The following is a 27,813-nucleotide window of genomic DNA, read 5'->3' as shown; positions in this document are numbered from 1 at the left end:
GTTTAAGGCTGTAGCAGACAGAAATGCAAAGAAAAACAAGGGGAGACAAAGACTGACATTTAGGTTGAAGTTAGTAAGTTGCGATATGATAAAGGAGAAAGGATTAAGTAGGAGTAGGTAGTTAGGAATATAATCAGTTAAATTAGTAAGTCGTTGTACGGTGAGGGAGAATAAGAACTAAGTAGGTGTAGGTAGTTAAGTAATATAATCAATTAAATTAGTAAGTGGTGGGATGATGAGGGGAAAATGAGGATTAAATAGGAGTAGGTAGTTAAAGGATATAATCAGTTAAATTAGTAAATAGTGGTACGATGAGGGATAATGAGGATTAAGTAGGAGTAGGTAGTTAAGGAATATAATCAGTTAAATGTTTACAGTAGTAGATAGAAGGGAAATGATCACCATATGGGAATTTAGTACATAGCAGCTATCATTTTGTTACAGGTATTGCAGCTTGTATTTTCTTCAAGATTTATTATTAGAGCATAGTGTTCTGTTGTTTGTGTGGTAGCATTATGCTTTTTCGAGAGTGGCAACTATCTGCCCTGTAAATGTGTTTGTGGGGGTCTATGTCAGATGATTAACCTTTCAGAAACTCAAAAAAATATTGAAGAGACCATAAGAGCGAGTTTCCAAAAACTGGAACATTAAAAAAAAAACGTTTTTGTTTTTTCGGGGGGGGGGGGGGGGCCCCCCTGCAACCCACATGTTGTGGGCTGTGTGCTCCACCCTCTGCAAATTATATACACAAACTCTGAGCGCGCAGTACAGTGAGGAAAAGGTTAAATTTCACAATACTCACTGTACTGTGATCTCCATTCAAAAGCATCATATGATCTCTTCCATATGGAGTTCGAGTTTCTGAAAATGCAATCAATTGATAGGGACCTGTTTGTGAGTATCGGTTACTTGAGAGTAGGTTACCTGATTTGGGAGTTTTAGCCAATTTAGGTCTTTTAAGGCCATGCGGTGGTGTCTTTTATGCGATGAATACATGGAAAATCTTGCTATTTTATTACAGTGTTCGTTCACGTTTGGACTTGAGAGTACTGTTCAGATTTGTGAAGATAGGTGATGCATACAATAGAGATGGGAGTAAGTAGGTTGCTGCAATGGATTTTTTGGTGGAATACTGTAAGATACTGATTTGCTCTATGTAAGGAGCCTAGTTTTTTCTGTGTATTGTTGATGGCTTGGAGAATATGTTGGTTGTATTTTGAGTTCATCATCTAGGAGTACTCCAAGTAAATTGACTTCTGTCACTGTTTCAGTTTTTGTATTGTTAAATTAGACATTATGGAAATTGTTTTTGAGTATTAACCTCTTTTGGTAAAAAGAGCATTAGTTTAGTCTTATGGCTGCGTGGATGATGACCTTCAGAATTGTCTCACCCAACAGGGGAATGAATCTGCTGATTGATTTTTGGGAGGGCTGATGGTTAGCTGACAGCAGGTTGGAAAAAAAAAGAATAAAACTGCTTCAAAATGTATAGGATTAAAGTAAAGAGGAGTTTGGTAATTTTTTTTCATCATCTTATTCTAATGTAAAACTACCAAATTGTGTTATTATTTAGTTTTTAAACCAAGATCTTAATTTTCCCTTAATTTTGTGATTTTATACATAAGCACTTGGGACTGAAAAAGTGATGTATGAAAACAATAGCCTCTCTTCTCCATCCAGATGTAGAAACTGAGCAAGTGTTCTGCAAGCTACAGAATGTACATTGAGAATCTCAAAGGGTGGATAGCACTTCAGTGAGGAACAGTTGTTTTTACAAGTGTTTAGCCTATGTTACTTTATTACTTTGAGACTAAATATGCCTTGTCAACCACTGTCATTTTCCTGATTTCAGTGCAGTGGAGGGCAGCAAACTAAATCAGTTGAGAACTGGCAAACAAGGAGGGCTGTTTGAAAAAAAGACATGCATAATACAAAAGTAAAATTCTTCAGAGTATATAGGAACAAAGAAACAGTACTAGAGTATTAATCTCAGGGACATGTGTTCTTATGATCTACTGTTATTATAGCAATAACCCATGGCTGGGTTTGGGTAATGCTGGATTTACCCACGGTTGGTGTGGTTTGGTCACGAGGGCATAAATGCATGTATTCTTTGATTCAGCTTCCATGTTGTATTAAATTATATTCCTTGTTTAATGCAGCAACGTTTGTTAGAGTACATTTTAAATGCATAGTTTTTAACAGTTTTTCAAGTAGCCAGTGTATTAGTCACTAATGACAAAACTACCCATTTCAGAACAATTCGAACCATAAAAGCTCACTCAAACTGCTGTCATCATAAACCACCAATATCAATCAATAAGCACAATCTGTGTAGAAGTAAGTAATCTGAATAATTCCATGAGAACTTTTACTAATGCACAGGTTGGTGCTGGCAGACAACTTTGTATTATGTGCTTCCTCTACAAATACAGTGTCTGCTACCTTTGAAAAATAAATTGTCTGTTATATTGAAAAAAGTGGTGTGTGGTGATATTGCCATAACATTTCCTGAACTCGATCAGCTATGCAGTAAGGGAATGTCTTGCAAACAGTAACAACTGGTTCATAGTTAGGCATGCAGTCCTGGAGAACATTCAGGAGCCTAGCCCAAATTCCCAATTGCTACAAAACACTGTTAAAGTGACTACCTCAGTGCTACACAGTAGTCAAATTAAAGTGGAAAGATTCAAACCCTGGACCCTTCCCACAGGAAGCAGTGCATTAATAAGTTAGAGCTTTAGTTCTTTGCACTAACTGGCAGAGTGACTGTTGTCAACTAAATGCTGAAATTCTGTACAATGTGATCTTCTAGAGATAACTGTGTCACAGTAATATGGAACAATGCCTGCATAAGGGATGCTGAAGATCAGACTGTTCTGATCACTCCAAGTAACGCCGACTGTATGATATGACAAATGTCAACCCCTTTGCACTTGCTGGAGGATCTTAAGAAGGTACTGCAAAAATATATTACTAAACACAACACGTTTAGACTATATTACACAACCTAGGTCTATTGATGAATTAATTCACTCTGTAGTGTAATGAATAAAGCAAAGCAATTAAAGACAATATAAATGTTGCAGCAGCTTTTGCTCAACAACCCACAAGTCATACAAAAATCAGAAATAATACTCCATACAGCAAACAATTTTTTTGGGGGGGGCTTACATACTTGCATTATACCCACATCTCACTTTTGACCTCCCTATCTCTTCTCTGTCATTTAGAATAACTATCCCTTTTGACATCACTCAGTATAGGTCTTACCTTCTTGAATAGCTGATAATGCTGTATTGCATACACCTCCAGAGTTAACATAGGCAGATCATTGACAAATAGGGCCCTATGCATGGTAATGAATCAGGCTCTTGCCAGCCATACTAGTCTCCCATTACTTTGATCTCTCTGCTCCATTACCATAAATATTGTGCAAACCTGTCAGTGTACATATCTGTTTTTTTTTTACTTTAACAATTATAATAGAGAATTAGATTTTGTTTAAAATGTTTATTTCAAATATTACAGAGAAAGCATGTAGCTGTTTTCTAAATAAAGGAAAACACACTTGCATTGAAAAAGACTTTGCATGAGAAACAGTAACCTACTTTTCCCTTCAAACTCACATTCAGTGAAACTGCATCTGGCAACCCAAAAAAGTACAAGGGACATGCTGGAATTCATACTCAAAAAGTATTCAATGAAGTACTAATTAGCGTCTATGTGAAGAGTGCAGGAATTCAAAACGCAAATGTGTAACATATTTGCAGACAGCCTGAGACATCCCACTGGATTTAAGTATAGTTTTTTGGGAGCAGCTCAGCAGGAAGACAAATGAAGGCTGAGGGAATTAAACCATGTACTAGAGGAAGCAGCTAAAACAGCTTATAGCCTTACTCATCTGCATCAAGTGCTAGACAAGCTGCTTTAGGCCAAACATGCCGCAGTTCATACACATGTGCCTGCAAAAAATCAAGCCATTTTAAAAATATATTCATAGTTAAAATATTAACATTAAAGTCACAGTCCTCATGCTGTCAAGCTTATTCACAGCTAAAGAATAAATACACTGTCAACATTCAAGAGAGTGAGGAAGCTAAGGATCCCATCCAAAAAACATGGCTCCTGCAATGATGCTCCTGTTTACTACAGTCAATTTCCTTGCTTTACACCATAAGTAGTCTGGTTCATTGGTAGTTAGGCTTGCAGTCAGGGGGACTATTGAGGAGACTAGCCTAAATTTCCAAGTGCCCGAAAGTACTGTATAGTTAAGTGACTTGCTCAAGAACAGGGCATAAATATGAGGCAACTTAAGTGATGTTCCGTAGAACTGGAGTAAGAGCAGGCGAGTTTAAATTCCTTAAAAAGTTAACAGAGTAACCAGCTTTGCATCAACATGTGTTTTGTTTTCAGCATGTGTTTTATTTATTCTTTGGTATCTGGGTTAGTCTCTCCAGGCTAATAACCTCTTTTCAGGGGAGACCTGAGTTGGTATTTATACTACTAGGGGAAATTTGGCCAGAGCATCAAGGAACTTCCCTACTCTCTTCATTAGGTACCATGGGATCTTTTACATCCATCTGAGTTGCAACTAAAACAATCAGATAGGACATGGTTTAACTTCTCATCCAAAGGATGACACACACACACACACACACACACACACACACACACACACACACACACACACACACACACACACACACACACACACACACACACACACACACACACACACGAGTGTAGCACCCCCTATTGTTGCACTGCAGTTTATGCAATCTATTTTTTTTCCATACTAACAAGACACAAAATAAAAGTGAAAAAATATACTGTGTGGAATCACAGTAACTTCTGAAATGGATGGATAATTAAAAAAGTAAAGAAAATAATTAGAAGTGAACTAAGTTTGAACTGCCAATATGTACCTTGTGCTGCCTAAGTTTGGCTGGAGGCATGCAACTTGTCTTTCACTACAAAGTACTTATTAGAAATCAGCATTTTTTACATGTTTGCCTGCAAACCATTCAGTTGGATAACTTGAGGTACAAGAAGCCTGCCACAGACTGAATGACAGGCAGAAGATCAGTTATCCCATAATGTCCATGGCTTAGACTAGTTACATAGTTCACTTCAGTGTCCTGAATGTGACATCCATTCGGTCACTCCAAATGAGCAACATGTAAACACGTTGGGGATAGGTACAACCTTTCTTTCACTTCCGTGGCCAGCACCTATTTCCTAACACTATGAGTGAAGTGTGTGATGTATATGATGGTTTTTTTTTTCAAGTTTTGTTTGATTTTCAATCTTTGAGTTGTGTGTTGGAAGGGTTGGTTTGGTGAGAGGCCATACGTTTCCAATTCAGATCATATGTACATGGACATTGAGAGGGTAGTGTGTCCTTCTAGATTTGCAGAACTTCATTATTTGTGACATTTGAGGTGGCTGTGATGGCATTATGGCTGTTTGAGTGCCCCCCCCCCCATTATATCAGTTTTCCATGTTTTGTCAGATTTTATCATCATCTTTATGGAATACTTTTTGTTAGAATAGCAGATCTTGGTATATGAGTTGCTGAATGTTCATAGTTAGATTTGTCTCTGCAGCTGATTATGAATGCTTACTTATCTGAAAAAGCCTGACCGTAATTATTCCTTTTATGATGTCATAAAAACTGTTTAGGTTTGATGCTTATCTCTGTCATAATTTTTATTTTGCTGTTTCCTTTTATCAGCCATCAGTCTATGTGACACAGAGGTACCTATCTGCAAAGTATATTTCAAAATACTTTGTGAAAATAGCATTATGAAATACCAAAGTACATTCTATGACCATTTATTTGTTTTCTTGCAGAGCTGCTATTGATGTGATTGAGAGTGAAGTGACAGAACTTGAAACAAAGCTTGAAAAGGTGAGCATACTCTATTTAGACATATTTAATGCCAGCTGCTAAGCTGATTATTTTTGGGCATTAAAATGTCAATATATTCCTGTACAGTAAGGATGATTAGCCATACAACTGTAAATCCCTAAAAATTACTGTATGTTGGTTGAACAGTTATCTTCACTGAAATGGATATTTTTCTTTTACATATATTCAGTTTTTGTTTGTAAAACCTCCCTGTGCTGTACAAATGTAAATCGTTTCAGAAAGCTAGCTCCAAGCATGTTTTAAGAAGAATAATTCCAATTATAGAGTATCTTTGCCATCTACCTTCTGGTGTAATAGTATGGGTTATTATTCACTTTGGTGGCCTAATAAAGAGAAGCAAGAATTTTCTAAATACTTAAGCAGTGTTTAACCACCATCATTTACAGTGAAAAAAACAAACATTCAGAATATAATTTTCAGTTTAACTTTTGTAAATGTACAGTGCACAGCATGGAGTGGGTACATGCATAGTTTCATCAACAACAACCCATGATTTGATTGTTTTCCACACAGTAATTGTAAATACGCTTTCAGTTTCCTTAATGTTACTGTTCTTTACCAGTGTGTGTGTTAGTATAAAAAAGTTTCTGATGTTTTATGATTCAGTTGCGTGGGGTTATTGATGAAATTGGGATGGCTACAGTGGTGCAGCAGTTAGCATTGCCACCTCACAGCAAGAGGTTCTTTGGTTCGATTCTAGGCCGGAGCACCTTCTGTGTAGAGTCTGCATGTCCTCCCTGTGTTTGAGTGAGTTTTAAAGACATGCAGTAGGTGCGTGTATGTGGGTGCCTTCTGTGAAGGATGGGTTCCGGGCTGGCAACTTGACACTGTAAAGCCCCCCACTGCTAATCAATCTGCAGATTGGTGATCCTCTGTGGCGACCCCTAATGGGAGAAGCCAAAAGACATTGGTTTGGCCGCACTGGTGCAGCGGTTAGCATCGTCACTTCACAGCAAAAGTTCTCTGGTTTGATTCTTGGCTAGAGCACCTTCAGTCTGGAGCCTGCATGTCCTCCCTCTGGTAGAGTGACTTTTAAAAAAGACATGCAGGTAGGTGTGTGTGTGTGTGTGTGTGTGTGTGTGTGTGTGTGTGTGTGTGTGTGTGTGTGTGTGTGTGCACGCACGTGCCTTCTATGAAGGTTAGGAGCTGGGCTGACAACTTGACATCGTAAAAACTCCACTTCCAGTCAGTCTGCAGACTGGTGATCTGCTATGGCAACCCCAAATGGGAGAAGCCAAAAGACATTGTTGTTGATGAAACTGGGATCCAGACATAGGTTTTATTTAAGGTTTCCTTCTGAGCCTGTTTTTTTTTTCAGTTGATTTTGTTAGTTCATTTACCAGAATGGTTTCTCAAACAAGAATGCCCCATGATATTGAGTCCTGACAGGAAACTTTCTGTACCACCTGTATATAAAATTAGTACTTGTGGATTAATATAGTGTTATGGCTCTTGCTTGGGTCCTGACAACCTTGTTTTATTTGTTTAATATGGTAACAATTCTAATTAATGTATAAAAGTAGACAGAAAATGAGAGTAGAGTACACAACCTTGTGCTGCAGTATTCTGGTTTAATTTCCTCTGAAAATCCAACTCTAGTGATTATCTCTCAGGCTACAGTATCTAAGAAATTGCCTAATGCTGGGTAAGGCAAGCTGTTAAGAAGACCGACTTATCAGGATGTCAGAACACTTTAAGCTTACCAGGCCATAGCTTTCACATCATTATGTAGACCTATGCACATGTTTATTAAAAAGAAGTCCATTTCAGGCAACCTTGGTATCCGAGTAAGCTATATTTATGCACCTATGATCAGAAATGAGGGAATGCACTGCACTCCTTTTCTAGATGAGTAAGAGGCCTCCTGTAGTGGACAGTACAGTGAGCCTGGGTTATATACTTGCCCTGTTAGTGAAATTCAGAACACAGGGTGTGAGCTTGCATCTACATTTATGGCTGATGCCAGTGCGGATAAGGTCCTTTTTATGCAGTGTTGATGCAGAATGTGTCTCCTGTGCAGTTAGCCTTTTCTACACAAGAAATAGTATGCAAACATGGTTTGAAGATCTTGAGCTCTCTTCCTTCTGTTTTTACTGTATATAAATGTTTGTACATTCACTCTGTTTACCTTCTGATTACCCAGTTAATTCCATTTAGGCCATGGGAAAACCAAAATGTGTTTGCACTCAATGGGGGAAAACAGAGGAAGTAAGCCTATGCATGGTTCCAACCCAGCACATGAAACATGCCTGCAGCCAGCTTAGATGATTTTTGCTTCACCTATGGCATATCTATAGGAGTTGTGAGAAAACCAGCAGATTTGGGGGAAACCCAATGCATAAGTATGTATGTATGCAGCAAAGGGACAGTATTTTTGGTAGAGCAGACTCCCATAATGACACTGTACAGGAAAGAGTTTATGAGAAGGTATATATGAGGTTTTACCTCATATCATGCGTTCCGGCCCCAAAACCCGGACCACACCACAAAAGGAGGGGGTGTATCCATATTCATAAAGGATACCCACACCTCCAGGTTGGTGGCAACGCACGAAGCTTCGGAAACCATCCAGGTGCAACTAACCATAGGCAAAACTGCTCTACAAATTGTAGCATGCTACAGGCCACCCTCTCAAACTCAGGAACCCCACACAGCCTTCCTGAAGACACTGGAGGGTATAAATGTATCTCCAAACACCATCATATTGGGTGACTTCAACTACCCGAATATAGACTGGGAACATTACTCAAGCCCTAACTTTCTAGCCCAACGGTTCCTGGAGTTCATAAATTCAAATGCCATGGAACAGCTAGTCACTGTTCCCACAAGAGGAGAAAATATACTAGATCTCATTGTCACAAACATGGGGACAAAATGCTCCACACCGAAGTATATCCCTCATTGGTGAGATCTGATCATAAACTAATCTCACTGGAAATCCACATCCCGCCCCACCCCAAACAAAAAGACCATAGTGAAGAACTTCTCTAAAGCAAACTTCACACTACTCAAGACTGGTGTGGTATCCTTCAAGGCCCCTGAGCCAGAGGAAACCACAACCCAAGCTGCGGAAGCCCTTACAAATGCCTTCTATGAACACCTCCAGGACTGCATGGATCAGGCAATCCCAAATAAAACCAAGACTCTTTCCACAAAGGGCAAACGTCCAGTCTGGTGGACCCCAGCCATTAACAAACTTTACAATAAGAGGAGAAAGCTATTACATGATAGAACAAAATCCATAAAAGGGAAGTCACCCCTGATCATTATTAGTAAAAAATACGAGCACTCATAAAATCAACTAAGGCCAATTTTGAGAGAAAAATTGCCATGGATTCAAAGGACAATCATAAGGCCTTTTTCAGCTATGTTAGGAACCTGTGTGGAAACTCCCAGATATGCTCAGAATTAGTCCAAAATGATACAAAAATCACTGAACCCACAGACATTGCCAACATACTGGCAGACAGGTTCAGTGCAAACTTCACCCCTCTCCCCTAAAGGAGAGATAACTATCCCAGCCGAGTGTAGCCTCCCGGACATCTCAAATGCGCAGGTGAAAGCTGCTCTCTCTAAAGCTAAAAACACAGCATCAATGGGACCGGATGGTGTCCCCGGCTGTGTGCTACACGAGCTAAATGAGGAATTAAACCCGCACATAAGGCAGCTGTTTAATCTCAGCCTTACCACAGGATACGTGCCCAAGGAGTGGCGTCACGGCAACTGTGGTCCCACTCCACAAAGGCGGCGCCTCACGGACCCTGGTAATTACCGCCCCATAAGCTTAACAAGTCTAGTCTGCAAAGCTATGGAGAGGATCATAATGGAGCTCATAAACAAAGATATAGGGGACTTGCAGACATTGGACCCGACCCAGTTTGGCTTTGTCAAGGGAAGATCATGCCTTTTGAACTTGGTCAACTTCTTGAAACAGTCACCAAGGCCATTGATGAGGAAAGGCAGTCCATACAGCCTACCTTGACCTTGCAAAGGCTTTCGACACAATACCCCACTCGGGTATTGTAGAAAAACTTACCAGCTTAAATGTAAACCCATATGTCACAAGATGGGTTGCAAACTGGCTTAAGGACAGAACCCACAGGGTTAGAGTTGCTGGCGCTGTGTCAGACTCCAAGCCGGTCACAAGTGGTGTCCCACAGGGCTCGGTCCTTGGCCCCTATTGTTTGGCATCTACTTCTCAGAAGTACAGGCCAACATGGGAGGACTTTGGCTGACAAAGTTTGCAGACGACTGCAAACTGGGCGCCATGGTGGAAAGTGCATCGGACATGGATATCCTTCAGAAGGGACTCACGGAAACAGATAGCTGGTGCCAGAGCCATGGCCTGAAGTTAAACGCCAAAAATGTATAGTCATACCCTTCGGGAAAAACAAGGTAACCCCAAGCTACCATATAGGTGGCAATCCACTAAGCACAGAAGAGGTTATCAGGGACCTGGGGACCCAGGTTGACAGTGGCCTTTCTTTTGACACTCACATTGCTAAAGTGGTTAGAAAGACCTTCTACATTGCCCACCTGATCATGAAGGGATTCACATCCAGATCTAGTGAGGTCATTGTTCCCCTGTACTCTTCACTTATCAGACCAATGATCGAGTACAATGCCCCATTCGGGATGTATCTCACCCGACATCTGCAGCAATTGGAGAGACCCCAAAAGTTCCTCACCAAAAGGATAAAGGGACTCCAAAATCTGTCATATGCTGCCAGATTGAAGAAACTCCAGCTCTATTCAGTCGCATACCGTCTGCTCAGAGGTGACATGTGCCTGACATACAAGGCCATGTCCAACCCGGAATTAATGGACATGCTCCACCTCAAAAAATCCAAATCCACCAAAACCACTAGAGCAAGTGACTTAAACCTTAGCACGGCTATAAATAGGACGTGCTGGAGGGATAGATTTATCACTCAGAGACTCCCTATGCTGTGGAATAAAATCCTGGTCCATGTGAGGCAGAGCACCTCGCTGACTCTGTTCAAGAGAAATCTAGACCTGTGGATGGGAGATCGTAGGTTTACCCTGGGAATCATATCTGTGTCACTGCTGGACAGAGGCACAACAAACTAATGGGCACAGTATTTTTTCATATAAGGGGTGGCGTAAGCCACAAAAATTTGGGCTAGGCTTATAAATGCCTTAGGGCAGATAGCCTAGTATAAACCTATGAACCTATGAACCTATGAACTTATGTTGTCTATTTTCCCCAGATGTTAAAGAATAGCTGCTTTAAACAAAACAGTTTATTTTAGTTGTTACTGAAGGTAGCCTTCTTTCCATTATACACAGTTTAGTAAAATATCTCTTTAGAATATCATTTGAAGTTCAGGAGGAGCTTTCACAGATTACTAATTCTATTATAGAGGCACCCTAGTTCAGATACATAGCCTTGTACAAATTTATGAGAGTCAAGACAATAAGACTTGCATGTTGATGTGCAGGGCTATATCTCTGGATTCACCTTAGGAAATGTTATTCTTGTGTTTTGAAACATCAGTTACATGTGGATTATTATAGGAAAGACTGAGGACAGTTTTTACAGTAAGACTTAAAATACTTTTTTTTTCCCTTGACGACAGGACTATCAACTTACTTTTCTAGCTTGGAACTTATTATTTTCAGAAAGGTTTCAGTAGTCAGCCATGTTCCTCATCTTTTCCTTTGGAGGCATTTGTGACTGTAGATACTGGCTGCAGGGCAGAGGACAGTCATTCAAATTTAAAGACAGAAAAACAGAAGCTGTCTGGATTCCCAATCATTCTATCCCATACCTTTCAACCCCCCCATTTCAAGAACTGTGGACAAAGCCAAAAATAATGAGGGGGGCAAAGGGCAAAAATCAGTGACAGCTTCTAAATATCTCTTCTATAAACTTACCTGATAGAACAGGTATTGGATTAGTATGTATTTTCTGAAGGATATGATTTCTAAAACTCAAATGTCTGTCATTATTGAGTGACTTCAGTTGTCAATAATTTGCAAGACAACCAGAGATGTTATAAGGAACAGATCAAAAATATGAACATTCTGCAAAATTCTGGGTAGTTGAGAAGTACATTTCACCTACTGTTAATTTGGGAATCAAACTGCTTCGCTACAGACAGTTGGGCATATTGGAGGCAGCAGTCGAGTGCTTAGTAGGCAAAACCTGCAGGTATTTCTTGTAATTTACTTTGCTTCCACTGCCTGCATATTATCAGCCTCCTCCTGGTCATCTGACTCATTCATTCTCCAGCACCAAAGTGAAGGTCAACCAGGAATAGGGTGATCATGTAGGCAGCCATCAGGGGTGTTTTGGGTATTTTTTATGTCCTACATCCCCTTGCCCATGCTAAGCTAACAAGATAAGTAGGGCATGCACTAGACTGACCCTACTGACTCCATCTCATTTCTGCAAAAGGGGTACCTGAAAAAGCAGCCCTGTTCCCATCAAAGAGTGCAGGTGATGATTTCCCTGGTCTCTTCTAGAGCAGTCTCACCACTTAATGTGCTTGCTGAGTATCCATCCCCACGGGAGGGAAGTAGGGCACTCCCTTTCACTCTTCCTCCTTTCCTGGATCCTCTAGTGCTGGGACTGCTAATTAACCCTTGATTGCTTGGGCTGCATGCAGGACTCTGTCACACTGGGATGCACAGTCAGGCCAAAACTGCAGATATTTGCATAAAAAACGTGCTAATTAATCAAACCAATTGAGGGTCAGTATTTCAAGCCTAGCAAACTTGGAAGAAAAACAAAAAATATAATACTGATATATTTAACACCATGCCAAATTACATAATCCATGTTATAAGATAGATGGACAAATCCAGAAAAAAAACAGTGAACACATAGTCGAAGGAACTAAAACCAAAATACCCTTTCATCGACACATATGTGTTGAACCCACAGTTAAGTGAACGGCCACATCGCTGATTTTTTTTTCCAAGGGAAAAAAATCGGTAGGACAACTACACACGACACAATATCACAAACATTACTAAGTGGGTGGCTTCGCCCCCTCTCCCCTAAATAAATATACTAACTCTGAGATCGCACTACAATGGCCAACTGATTTTTTTTCCCTAGGAAAAAAATCAATGATGTGGCCGTTTGCTTAACTGTAGGTTCGACACATATGTGTCGATGAAAGGGTATTCGAGTTTTAGCTCCTTCGACTACGTAATATAGATCCATGAAGACAGAGGTAATAAGGAAAACAGGGCATTTGAAAATGTTCAGGCATTAGTACATAAATTGATGAAGTATTGATTAAATAATTCATTGGTTAAATAAGTTGATAGGAATAGGAAACATTTATAATCTCATTCTCTTGGGCTAAAATTGTTGACATGGTCCACTATATTAACTTTTTTTTTGAAAAACAAAATTATAAAGCTGTTATTCATGGTAATGCTAATGTGGTATACAAAGGCCAGCTCAGTGTAGCTGTAGGGCATCAGTGCAGTTTGGCAATCTAAAGTTTGCTAGTTCCTTGCTGAGGAATGGAGAGCAGAATGACTGGAAGCCAGTTGGTCTCTCATGGTAAAAGAGTTGTGAGTTTCATTGCCCAGTAGCTGTCCTCCTTGGTGGAGATCATGTGTATAACAACCAATGAGTGAATACAGTTAAGTGCACTGCCAGTTTTCTTTGGAGAAAGTCTGTGTGTGAAAACACTATTTCATCTTGATGCAGTGCTGATCAGTCGTTGTGGGGGTTAGGTTAGGGGCTTCAGTGCCCAGACTACTAAAGAAACCTGGGCTTTCTGGGTCACAATTAGGACCTTATACATCTCTACCATGCAGCTGCCTCAACTAAAGTTGCTTTTTTGATGAGTCACCAAATCCACCATAACCAAATGAATAGGTACTGAAAAAGATCCTGCAGGTTAAGAAACAAAGAAGCATTTATTTTTTGGCTAATCATTAACCCAGTTTTTCTCCATTTTCTCCATCGTGTTGGAGTGTTGCATCAACTCTTGCTACCTCTCTTGATTCAGTGCCACTCTCCTACCATCTTCAACAGTAATATCTGACTGGAGCAGGTCTTCTGTCATGTAGTCTAGCTATCTCTTGACTGGACATTCTCATTTCTTCTTGCCTTCTTTGTCTGTCCACCAATCATAGGTTGGTGCTAGGCTATCGTCCCTAGGGTGTATACAAGCCTAGCCATAACAATTCCCTGGCTATTTCTTCCCACAATATTTACTTCCCTGGACCCCTGTCTAGCAGGGTGACTGACATGATCCCGGGGTGAATTTCCTATCTCCCATCCAGTCGTCAAGGTTCCTTTTGAAGAGGGCCAAAAAGATGCTCTGCTTGACATGTATAGGCAGTCTGTTCCAGAGTCTGGGGAGTCTCTCGGTCAGGAACCTATCCCTCCAGCATGTTTTGTTCATTGTAATGACAAGGTTTAGATTCCTGGAGCATGTGGCTCTGAGGGATTGGGATTTCTTTAAGTGTAGCATGTCTAACATCTCTGGGTTTGACATGGCCTTGTATCTTCATTAAATTGACTTCTGCTTTCCTGCACATGTGACCCAACTGCCATAATCTGTTTTCCTTGACATTCTCTGCAGTCGGGGCCACTTTTGCTTCTGCTCTGATGTCCTTATTCTTCTGTTCCAAAGTTTGCATTCTACCACCCTTCTTACGCACTTCATCTCAATCACTTCAGACTTCAACTGTTATGCTTTCAACGATCAGGTTTCTCTGCCATACAGAAGCGGTGGTTGCACCACTGTTTTGTACAACTTACTTTTCAACTTCTTTGGTATTCTTCTCTTGCACAATACCTCTGACACTCTGTGCCAGTTGACTGCAGTACTTTTTTTGACTCTTAAAGAGAAAAATGAAAAGTACTGTAGGTGGTTAACCTGAAGAACTCACTTGACTTGTTGAACTGAAAGCATAGATTATGGTTTTTGCTTCTTCCTGTACAAGAAGTGAAACATATCTAGCTAATAAATTCTACAATGCTTCTAGCATGATAGTTATGGTATATACCTCCTTGCACATTATAAAAATTCAATACAGAAATATTCATTTTTGACTGTTAGCATTAACTCAAAACAAACTTAAAAGGTAAAGCCCATTGCTCAAGCATAAATAAATATTGCAGTATGAAAGGAAGTCTATAAGAACAACTGGGAAAAATGAGTGAAAAATAGATTTGTTGTTTGTTTAACTTTGTTAGCTTGTTAACTGGATGACTAAACTGCTCCAAAGACCTTTTCAGTCTTTTTCTTGGCCAAAGGCAAATACAGCAGAATACAGAAACGTTTATGGATAGTAGTAAAAAATTAATATGTTGACTATTGCAGAGACAAATAGAAAAATATATTTTTTTAAATATTTACTATATATTTTTATATATTTTATCATTGTTGCTGGGAGTAGCAGAATCCATTCTAATAACATTTAGAAAGCATTTATGCATTTGGATTATAAATACAAAGGAGATAGGTGTAACAAGGAGGTTGCTTAGCAACATCCTTGATCCCTAAAGCAATTACATCCTGATTGTTTGTGGAGGATTTTTTTCAACTGTTAGCAGAATTTGGGAAAAGTGTTCACTTGCCTTAATTCTTCTTACAAGGAATTCTAAGTTGATGGAACTGATTTAGAGAACACGTTTTCACCTATAGCAAATTGATTGTAAGGTCTGTGGAGTAGTACAGCATTTTGATTTCTAAGGAAATAATCAGAAGCATGGGATTTTAGCTTCTTGCGTAGAGGTGGGTAATAGGATTCTTGTAGGAGTTTGTATATTAAGATGTCGTGAAGGAATGAAGCTCTGTGTACAACAGGGAGACATACTGTGATACAGTTTGTTTGTCTGTGTCTTTGTGATACAGTGATGTTTGAAAAAAGAATACTTAGCTTTATCCATCTTGGTCAGTGGAACAATCTTTTGCAGGACAGTGGTATTGTGGGTTGAGTTAGAGACAAACACTTGGAAATAACATTTCCGCCTAGGTGTAAGAATATTTAATACAACAGCTTTCCTTGCGTTTTGTGAGAGTAGGCTAGAAAATGTGTATCTGATTAGGTGTCTTAGTACTTTTTGGGACTGATACTCCATATAAGGCTGAAAGGTTAGGAAGGGATCAATTAAAATGCCTAGATACCATTTTTCCTGAGCAGTGGGAAGTGCTGTATCAGTAGGATCTTTGATCGAGAGATGAAAATGGTGGCTTTGCCGATTTTTTTGAGAGATGGGAGTTAACATAAACATTATGTTTCTTAGCATTACATTTTTAGTTTTTTTTCAGAAAACTAGTTCCATAGGGTTGAGAATTTCAACTGAAGTGTTTTTATTTTTTATTTTTTTTTATTTTTAGTGTTGAGGCCTGCGTTTAGGAGGAAATCACTACAATTAAATCAGCATATGGAGCTAAGTTAACACCAGGAAGATCTTTTGAGATGATTAAAGAAAAGAGAAAAAAAGAAGAGGTTCTAGTGCAGAGCCTTGAGTTACATCTTTGTATAGTATATTGAAGATAATGAATTATGCAAACAATAATTCTTTTTGAAAGATAGCTTTATAACCATGAATGGACATTTCCTAACAAACCACAGTATTCTATTTTTAAGAAGGCATGATTAAGATTATCAAATGTATTTTTTTTAATCTATGAAAGTTGCTCCATTTAGAAGACCTTTTTCTATGTTTGTGATAATAATTTAGCGTAGGACATAAATAGTGTTAATAGTACTATATTTTCATCTTAAACCATGTTGTTGGCCAATGAGGATGTTATAAGTTTGTACATACTCATGAATTTGTTGGTGAAGGAGTGTTTTGAATATTTCACTTATTGGACATACATTAGAGATTGGTCTGTAATCATCAAGAGAAGGAGAGTTGAGTGACCTTTGGGCGAGTGACTATAGGGGAATGTTTAAAACTATGTGGAATGATGAATGTGGATAGTGATGTACTGAAAATAAATGCTACAAATCTTCCTAATAAGGTAGACTGATGACTTGAAGGATGGGTGCATGGAATGGAAAAATTGTTTTTAACAGTATTGGAAAATCTTGAGAAGTTCATGTACTTTGTGGTAGAAAAGGATTTAAGCTAGATTTTTTTGTCATAGTGTTAAAGGGGATACCATGGTTTAGTGAGGTACGATATGTAAATGTGGAAAAAACTAAGAAGGTGTAGAAGATTGAGATTGCTGAGTATGATTAAGAAGATCCTGTTAGAGATGGGTGGAATGGCTGTTTTGTTTAGGGAAGATCTTGGATGAGCTCAGCTATTTAATGGTTGCCAAGAATTTTTGGGGGTTGGCTGATGTGTACTGCTTGGATGGGCCTAAAGTAGATAGCTGTTGCATCATTTGTATTTAAAAGTGTATTTTTTTCTCCATTATTGATGGTTATTGTATGACATCGACCTAGTGGATAGTACTGGAAAAGAGGCTTGACTGCTTGCAGCTCACAGATTTCAGTAGTGGTGTCCACAACTGAGACATGTTTAGCACTCCAGCAAAAGAACTCTGATGTGCTTTCACAGTTGCACTGTCTGTCTTCCTCAGTACCTAAGCAGATGAGGCAAACTATGCCTATTTCATAAAAGGGCTTCATGCTTTGTGCAGCGTAGGTGAACAAATGGAGTGTACCAAAATCTACAGTTACTTGCACAGCAGATTACCAGTTGTAAATAGCATTTGAATTCTAATCAACTGTGTTTCACTGATTTGGCAACTGTGGATACCAACCTTTTCACTGAATATAGAACATATTGGCTCATGCCATGTTTACATGGCAAATCTTTCGGATATCCATATGTACTTTTTTTATCAGGATAAGTCAATTGCATTAGTGTACTTAATACAGTGCTCCAAGTGTAAAATATAATATACCACAACTATCACTGTAATTAGGTGTCCAAAAATAACACTGGAATTTTGGAAATCTGTTAATTTTGATAAATACTACAACAAGAAATGTCCTCCTATTCCTATATTGCAGTATTCTTTGTGTGGGATTTCCCGCTTTCAGGCGACTTGTACGTCAGCTCCTATACAAAAGCTTCAGCTTGGCTGTTGCAGCTGCGTGAGACGTCACACATGGGGCCATAAACCAGGGACCTTAAGTGTGACATCTGCACACACAATCCTCAGAACTTTTCAGCCACAGATGACTTTGCATCGTACGATTGCTCTCCAGACGTCGGATCGATTATAGATAAGTAACCCATTGGATTTTTTGCATTTCTAATTTTTTACCAATCTTTTGCATTGCTTAGGCTTGGTTGTTGTAGCTTTCAGCTGATGTCAGGGAAAAAGGAAAAGTGCCAGCGTTTTCTGCTTAGGCCGGGGACACGATCATAATGCCTGCCCTATTTGTAAATCTTTTGTGCCCAAGACCTTACGTAGCCATCTGGCAGCTTTAAACCTTTACTTAGAAAGCCAACGCCTCAAACAGCTGGCTCTCAGGATGGATCCCACTTTGGAGGCTGCTCAAGAACCTTCGTGAAAGAAAGCCAAGATGCCTAGGCCTTCATCGCCTGCCGGTTCACACCTGGATGCCCTGCCAAGGCAATTCCTTCGACTCCTAGGATTGATGGCAGCAACCATTCCCATGCTACCAGTGGCCAGAATACATATGCGAAAACTGCAGTGGTACCTCAAAAATTTCTGGTCACAACACCAGAGTCAATTGGAACAAGTTATCCACCTTCTTTCCTGTTTAAAGAAGGAAATCTTTTGGTGGATCCAACAAGTACAACTAAACCCAGGGCTTCCACTGCAGCCCCCTCAACCCACACAAATATTGCATACAGATGCCTTGGACTCAGGTTGGGGGGGCCACCTTGCAGTCTTACAGAGTCCAAGCTCAGTGGCAAACTCCCATGAAAACCAAACACATAAATGTAAGGGAGATGACAGCAGTTCTTTTAGCTCTACAGACCTTCATACCCCTGCTGCTACCAGGTCCTCTTCTGATAGTGACTGACAATACCACTGTAACGTGGTACGTCAACAAACAGGGAGGTACCAGGGCATACCAATTGTGCAGGCTAGCCCTACTAATTTGGGACCTAGCATCCCAGCACAACCTATCCCTGCAAGCCAGCTACATCCCTTTACAGGACAACAAGCAAGCAGACCTCCTAAGTAGAACATCCTCTCCACAACAAGAATGGATGCTGGACAGGATGGTCTTCCTAGACATAGTCCACCGGTGGGGCACTCCACAAATAGACCTGTTTGCCTAACCCCAGAACAGGCAGCTGCAGAACTTCTGCACAAAGACTTTCTCCCCCCAAGCCTGGGGAGTAGACGCCTTCAGTTTCACCTGGGAGGGGAAGTTCCTTTACGCCTTCCCCCCTTCCCTCGGATTCAGAAAGTCCTTCTGAAAATCAGGAAGGACAAACCAAAAATCTTGCTAGCGACTTCCTACTGGCCAAGGCAGCACTGGTTCCCCCTTCTACACAATTTAGCCAAGGGCAATCACTACAAGTTACCCCACAAGTTGGACCTTTTGACACAAGACAAAGGAACTCTCCTACACCCACACTTGCAAATGCTATCCCTGACTCTGTGGGTGATAAATTATTAACCCCACTCAGACACCACTACTCAGAGGACGTGCTGTCAGTCCTGAGGGAGGCCAGGAAACCCACTACTAGAAAATCATACCTTGCTAAATGAGAAGGATTTGGTGTCTGGGACAGGAAAGGGACACTTACGAGGCTGACACCCCCCTAGTCCTCTCATATATGTGTCAACTTATAAAGGGTGGACTTTTCTATTCTTCAATAAAAGTGCACCTCTCCGCATTATCAGCCTGCTTACCTGTGGAGCCTCCCTTGTTAGCCAGGCTACATGTGAAACTTTTCCTTAAAAGGGTCTTACACATCAGACCATCTAAGAAGCCTATCCCTCCTCCATGGGATCTGAACTTCATCCTGGAAAAACTCACCCAGCTCCCCTTCGAACCGGCTAATACAGCCTCTCTACAGTTTTGTACTTGGAAAACAGTACTGTTAGTGGCTATTACCTCTGCCAGAAGGGTTTCTGAGCTGCAAGCCTTAATGGCATGCTCACCTTACACCATGTTTCATAGAGACGGGGTCACACTGAGAAGTAACCCCTCCTTCATGCCCAAGGTAGTCAGTGACTTATCTCTAAATCAATCCATTAACCTAGCCATTTTTTCCCCTTTCCCAGTAACCAAGGAGAGAGGATGCTCCACTCCCTAGATGTCCACAGGCAACTGAGATTTTGACTGGACAATACTAAAGACATTAGGAAATCCAAATAACTCTTTGTATCTTTCCACCCCAGGGCATTGGGCAAGGAAGTCACCAAACAGACCATTGCATCCTGGATTAGAAAGACAATCTGTTTCTGCTACTCACACCAAGGAAAAAACTCTCCAGTTGGGGTTAAGGGACACTCCACAAGAGCAGTGGCCACTTACAAGGCCTTCCAAAAAGGCATGGACACAGCTTCCATTATGGAAGCAGCTACATGATCCACTATCCACACTTTCACCAAACATTACAAATTGGACCAAATCTCCAAAACATGCACAAAATTTGCCAGGGCAATCCTACAAGGCTTTGTTGAATCATCTTCTGCATCCACCACCCTTTCATCAAACTAAGCTGTGGTACTCTCCCACACCAAGAATACTGCAACATAGGAATAGAAGGACATAGAATAGTTGTGTAAAATCTTACCATAACCATAGATGTCCTTCTCTTTCATGTTGCAGTATTCCTTCCCACCCACTATTCCCCTTCACAGACTCTACCAGTCTAACTGTTCCCTGATGCCTCTCTCCATTACAGAAGAGACCCAGTGCCTTTTACATGTCACCTTTGGCAGCCTATCCTGTTGGGCCATCTACTTTGCCTGTTTAGCCTCAAGTTCTGAGGACTGTGCGTGCAAATGTCACACTTAAGGTCCCTGGTTTATGGCCCTGTGTGTGACGTCCCATGCAGCTGCAACAGCCAAGCTGAAGCTTTTGTATAGGAGCCAACGTACAAGTCACCTGAAGGCAGGAAGTCCCACACCAAGAATACTGCAACATGGAAGAGAAGGACATCTCTGGTTATGGTAAGATTTTATACAACTATTCTTTATAACTGATGGACAATGTGTGACAAGGGCAAATTGATTAACAGCAATGTTAAGCAAAGTTTAGTTTGGGTGCCTACTTAAATATCTTTTATATACAGGAATAGAGTATTCATTTATGCTTTCAAGTTTGAAAATTCATCTACTTGTTACCTAATGTTTAATGATTATGGAACTCTTTTGCTATAATGTACTGCAAAGGAATATACCAATGTAAATAACTACATATCCTTAAGGTCGCTGGGGTATGGCACTTCCATTGTATAGTGTTCAGAGTTGATTTCATCATTCTCTTTAATGGTACAACTAATTAGTTGGTGTAATTTATAAAATACTTTCTGTATAATGTTAAGTTACACTTGCTAATACTCCTGTCCAAGGAAAGAAGAGTGTTACTGTCTGAGTTGTTTTATCTCTTTGTTCTGTAAACAGAACGGGGTTTCACAACTATATGTGCCTTTAGTTCACAAACACCTTGTATTATGCACGGTCTTGTATTGGCTGTTACTGTATCATTTGACATTAGACAAGCCTTATAGGTCTAGGTTATTCTTAGGCAATTGATTGGATAGATTATTAGTAGCCTAGCTGCTGCAGTTTGCTACACCTTTCCATGAAGAATTGTGTGATGAGATTGGCAATGTATTTGTAGTTACCCATCCATTTTTCCAGGTTGTATTTGAAGAGGATGTGGAAACTACTTTGCTTAACATTGAGTGGGTGTCTCTTCCACATTAGAAGAATTATTTGAGTGAGGTTTCTACGACACCTGCAGATTTGATTTATACTTTGGTGAATGTTAAGGTCTTTTGTACAAGTCTTCATAGTGTTGCCGGTTTTGTGAATATGTAGGAGGTCACTCAGGGCAGGGTCATATTGAGTCTTTGTTTGCCAGCCAGAGGTCTTGAGCCCCTACATGACAGAAAAGATAGAGTCTTAAGGTGTTCTTTATAGGTGGCGGAACTCATACCCTTGATTTTCTTTTTGAGGAAACTTGGGGGGATTTACAAGATAGATATAATATGTCTGGACAGATGCATGCCAAATACCGCATTAAATTCAATTGTGAGCTTAATGAGTGAGGGGCAGAGAGCTATGATAACCTCATTGGACCTGGAAAAAATTCCTTTGGGTAATCAGATAGGCTGAACTGTGACTTTCTAACAGCTACAGCTACGTAGTAGACAATTGTCATCAAATGTGCTCCAGTCTCTGATAACTGTGTGTACTCTGAGGGAAGTTACCATTTAATGTGGTAGAAGCAAGGGTACTACTGTTTATCAAAGAATATGATACTACTTATTTTTGGCATTTAGCTTGAAAATGGTTTCCGTAAATAAATGTGAAAACCAATTTTTTTGGCTTACCATAAATGGCAAATTACATACTGAAAATGACAAGATGAAAACCGTTAAAAATGGAAAAAAAAATCTATTTCTTTGATGCATGGATGACATTCCTTACCACACCCCCAAAGTTATATAACAAAATAACCTAGCCAAAACAGCAAAAAGACACCAAATAAAAGAAAACGCTGCTCCGAAACCACAAATGATGCTTTAATCAAACAAAAAATTTATTCTCAAAAAATACAGAGCATCATCAGACATAAAAAATGCACTACATCAATTCCTTTATATAAAAGAATGGTGCCAAAAAAGTTCAAATCATTTAAAGGGCCATAAACTGAAAAACTTAACAATTTAGACTTAAGTGAGTCACTTCAACATAAAACAGTTCATGAATAAAATAAGATTAGTTTAGACGTGTGCATAAAAAAACTTGTAAATTTAAACCGTTAAAAAGCAATTTAAAATAGTCTGTTAAGCGATACTGTGGAAAACAGTATGTATAACATTATAAAAAACAAAATACTTCATCACAGTATATTATGTCAGCCTTTAGTTTTAAAATAGGTTTAATGGATATATGGTCATTAAGACCTGAGGGAACAGTGGCATTTAGCAAAACCTGCCAAAAAAGTTCCCTTCTTTCCACCATAGTCTCCCAATCACCCCCTCTATCTGGAAAACTCACTTTTTCTAAAATGACAAATTCAAGCTTCCTAAGACCAGAACAAGTAATGGAATGTTTGTAAAGATCATTACTTGTGTTTATACTTCTAATAGCATAGTCTACTGACTTTCTATCATAAGGCATTGTTATGCAAAAGGGATCTACCTTCACACACCCAAACTGATTTGGGTCAAGGGGCTTTAGGCTGCCAATGCCCATGTTTATATGGTCTATAACAATGCATTCCACTGTCTTACAGATGAGGTTTATGATGCTAATAGGTATGTAGTTACTAGGATCAGTGCTGAGACCTCCCTTGTGTAGGGAAATGACCACTGCAGTTTTCCAAGCCTCAGAGACACATCCAGGTGAGAAACTGAGGTTGAACAGATAGTGAAGAGGGTCAGTGAGACAGTGATTCATAGCGACAAGGAAGCACCCTGACTTGTTACTGAGTCCCATGGTGCTAATATTTTTCACCTCCGAGAAAGCCTTTAATACTTGGAGAGTCAAACATAGGTAGCCTAAGTGAAGATAGGGTGGAGAAGTTTGAATTAAATTTGTCTGCTAATATATCAGCTGTGTTTTGAGTGGTTGAATAGGATGAGTTATGTTATCAACTTAGAGCAGCGCTGGGTGCCTTTTCTAAGGTTAACAGTGTAGTTAAAGGAGTTGTAATTGTTATTTGTCACATGTGGCAATTTTGAATTCATGCTTAGCCTTGGATAATTTGATTTTGTTTGTAAGCTGTTTTGCATTTTTTAGTTTAATTTTGAGGTATGTAATTTTCAGTCTGTTATCAAGGGAGAGGATATTTTTTTCTTATCAAGCTTGATTTTGAAAGGGTTTCACAGAAGAAATTTATTCCAAAACCGTTTGCTTCTAATCCATAACAAATATAGTAAAGTCTTAATGCAGATCTTGCAGGTGAGAACAGAACACCTCAATGAATGTAATAGTGTTTGTTATTGCATCTGCAAGGAAAAAGTAGATCTTGAAACTCTTCATGTTATCATATCATTGAAGTAAATTTGCTTTGGAGAATCTTCTGAAGATAGTTGGGTTTGTAAGTGCTTTTGTCTGGTTTCTGTGAGTAAGAATTAGTGCTAGATGACCAGACCTCACCAAGGAAGGTAACTATAGGTATATAATATAATGTTACATTTGTAATGATCCAGTCCAACATATTTGATTTTTTCATAGGAGAATGTACAATCTGATCAAGTAAGTTTGTATTGAGGAGGTGTAGGAAGCACTGAGCATACTTATTTGTGTAAGTACTTCAGTTACTAGATAATTAATTGAAATTCTTATGTTTAATGGTATTTGGTTTGATAGTAAGGTTCTCAAACTTATTTATATATGCCTCATGCGTTGTGTGTGTCATAGAGGGAGTTCTGTAAGTGGCCAAAATGTGGTAGATGGTCTTATTAATGGTTACTAGAATGCTTAAGAGTTTATGGTCATTATCTGGCTGTATATGTCTAGAGCTGAAGGAGATGCAGAGGATTATGGACACACTACCACCATGAGTTATAGAAGTACCCTCAGTCATGAGTCTGAACAAATGATTAGCATTGAACTTGGGTAGAGAAGGTATGTTATCACTGTACTGGAACCAGGTTTTATTAATGTAGATGTTAATATTTTCTAAGGTTAGAAGGCTTCTAAGATGCCGTTATCTTACTGAGGCTTCTAGCATTGAACAGCATCACCCCTGTATTGTCATGAGTGAATTTTGCTAGGTTGGTACATCGAGCATTTAAAAATCTGCTTTTCCTTCTATGTCTGTTCTTTGCTTGTTGTAACTCTTTGCCATCTAAGGACTAGCAAGTAATTTTAAGTTTCAGCACTCCATTACTGTTAGTTAGCAGTTGGCCATGGAATGGAGGGTCATACCAATTTCAAACCATTGCTATTTGGCTTCTCTCACCTTTGGATGAGTCTATCTATCTGACAGGAGACAGGAAGCAGTTAGGCTCTTTTAGTGCTGATAGGCACATTATACTTTATTTCTTTTCTACTGATTTGGATTATACCCATTGCATGAGAGAGGATGAAGAACAGATAAAACATAGATACATTGCATTGTGTGAGGCAAGTGGAGTAGGCTGAAGCCAGCAAAGGGAGGTTGGAGGGGAAAACAGAGAGAGAGAGAAGAGTTGTGGATAAAGGCTAGAAGAAAAAGTCACTTCAAGACTGATTAAAGAAAATTTCTTACAAGGGTTTTAGGACAGAGAATTCATCCAGTAGCTGAGCCTCTGATTCAGTTAGAAAACTCCAGAATCAGTTCCAGCCTTGGAATGATAGATCATCTCTTTGTCCTTCCACAGATGTTTGAGGGGGTTGTGGGAATTCATGTGTGTATGGCCTGCATGTGCTCTTTGAACCTGGAGAAGGTGTTTCCCTGCCTGCCACAAAATATCTTGTGAGACATATTACGGTAATATGGGGATGCATTCCACTTGTTCCCTGTATTTAGGAAGTAGATTTATGTCTGCATTCTTGGCATTGTCAAGTACATCCAGGGTGGTTGTACCTGAACAAAACATAAGTGCATAGCCAAAGTTTGGAGACTGTCTAATTAGGATTTTGGAGTTGTTCCTTTCTTTGCAGACAGTTTTATTTTCATGACCTGAGAGATTGATATCTTGAGTATGCATGGGAACCAATTCACTTCTTAGTGTAAAGAGATTAGGTTGAAAATCAGCACTTAAAAATAATCAGAGATCACAACTCTCTCCCAGGAAAGTAAAGGTTACCCTCTGTAGATGAGAGAGTAGCAGTCACCTCAGGAAAACTTTGTGTCTCTGTATTGTGTTTGAGCAAGAGTAAGAGGGGATTGTGAGATTAACAAACATATCGATGTAGCAAGAGTACTGCATCTGATGTGCTGGACTATGGTGATGAAATGTCAGCTGGGTACTTATGTATTATTGCAACCAGATTTTCGCGGTTGCGGTAATATGTCTGTTTGCCTAAAAATGGACAGTGGGAGTTGCGTTACGGTGGAATTTGATGTTTTCAGTGGATATGACTTAGTTTGTCCTTAAATTTGGTAAGGTAAATCAACGTGGAGATGGGAATCTTGGACTGCGTACTGTAAAGTTGATTACACTGCCGTTGTGCCACAGGAAATGAAAGACGGACACCTGGGGAAAGGTTTGGTTGAACTTCTGATGTTCTGCAACATGGATTGCTTATAGGTTCATAGGTTCATAGGTTCATACTAGGCTATCTGCCCTAGGGCATTTATAAGCCTAGCCAGAGTTGTGTGGCTTTCACCACCCCTTAGGTTGAAGAATACTATACCCATTAGTTTGCCGTACCTCTGTCCAGCAGTGATACAGAGATGATCCCCGGGGTAAACCTACGATCTCCTATCCACTGGTCAAGATTCCTCTTGAACAGAGCCAATGAGGTGCTCTGTCTCACATGGACCAGGATTCTGTTCCACAGCATAGGGAGTCTCTGGGTGATGAATCTATCCCTCCAGCACGTCCTATTTATATCCGTGTTGAGGTTTAAGTCTCTTGCTCTTGTGGCTCTTGTGGCTCTGGTGGATTTGGATTTTTTGAGGTGGAGCATGTCCATTAATTCTGGGTTGGACATGGCCTTGTATGTCAGGCACAGGTCACCTCTGAGCAGACGGTATGCGACTGAATAGAGCTGGAGTTTCTTCAGTCGGGCAGCATATGGAATATTTTTGAGCCCCTTTATCCTTTTGGTGAGGAACTTTTGGGGTCTTTCCAATTGCTGCAGGTGTCGGGTAAGATACATTCCGAATGGGGCATTGTACTCAATCATTGGTCTGATAAGTGAAGAGTACAGTGGAATAATGACCTCCCTTGATCTGGATGTGAATCCCTTCATAATCAGGTGGGCAATGTAGAAGGTCCTCCTAACCACTTTGGCAATGTGAGTGTCAAAAGAAAGGTTACTGTCAACTTGGGTCCCCAGGTCCCTGATAACCTCTTCTGTGCTTAATGGATTGCCACCTATGTGATAATTTGGGGTTACCTTGTTTTTACCAAAGGGTATGACTATACATTTATAAGTTGTACAATACTTTCTTCAGAGAATAAGGCACAGAGACCTGCAAATTTTTTTTTGGTAAATTGTTGGATTTATTGTTTACAAACTGTTGAATAGAACTAAAGTTAAGGAGAATAAGTAAGGGAATATGTATGTGCACACATTATAAAAAGTACTTGTACAACAGAGGCTGTTCTGTTAGGTTGTAGCCCGATAATTATTTTTTGGAGTCGTTGACAGTAATGTTTTATTTTTTGGATTCAGATGGTGTTATCCTTGTGGATACTACTTACTGTTAGACTGTTTAGTGAATGTTTTACGGCAGCATACTTGTGGATTGCTCAGTTGCTGGCTTACTGTTTGGAATGTGCCTAACACATAATAGGACTTGGAAATGTAGTAAGAGTGACATGAATTTGGGAACGGCATACCTTCAAAGAAATACTCATTTTTCAAATATTACACTGTTATTCCTACCTAAAGAAAGTGTTTTTTTAAGTTAACATTCCCTTTGTGATTCTGCATACATTTCTGGTTTAAATTACCCATGGGAAAGAAAGCGGTATTATCGCAAAAATCTTGTTGCGATAATATGCAAGTACCGTCAGCTGTGTCAATTGATGAAGCTTTCAGTTTACCAGTCAGTCTTGTCAACATTATCTCCTGTGGTCATGAGGTTTGGACAAAGTTATGGATACAAGTTGTAGAATTGGGGTCTACTTCACTTTGTCA

General features: G+C 39.7%; 1 protein-coding gene across 1 annotated transcript in view; it reads left to right on the top strand.

Moving 5' to 3' along the window:
* Positions 1–27,813, top strand: part of ACAP1 (ArfGAP with coiled-coil, ankyrin repeat and PH domains 1) — a 1,330,515-nt gene that overhangs the window by 481,517 nt on the left and 821,185 nt on the right. Inside the window, exon 2 of the mRNA XM_044077032.1 lies at positions 5,857–5,914. Coding sequence (XP_043932967.1) covers positions 5,857–5,914 — 58 coding nt within the window. The remainder of the gene's footprint in view (positions 1–5,856; positions 5,915–27,813) is intronic.

This window comes from Protopterus annectens, chromosome 7.part0 (assembly GCF_019279795.1).
Source record: "Protopterus annectens isolate FY-2018-M chromosome 7.part0, PAN1.0, whole genome shotgun sequence".
Lineage (NCBI taxonomy): Eukaryota > Metazoa > Chordata > Ceratodontiformes > Protopteridae > Protopterus > Protopterus annectens.
The sequence above is the reverse complement of the archived record's forward strand: the minus strand, read 5'-3'. Positions and strand labels throughout refer to the sequence as shown.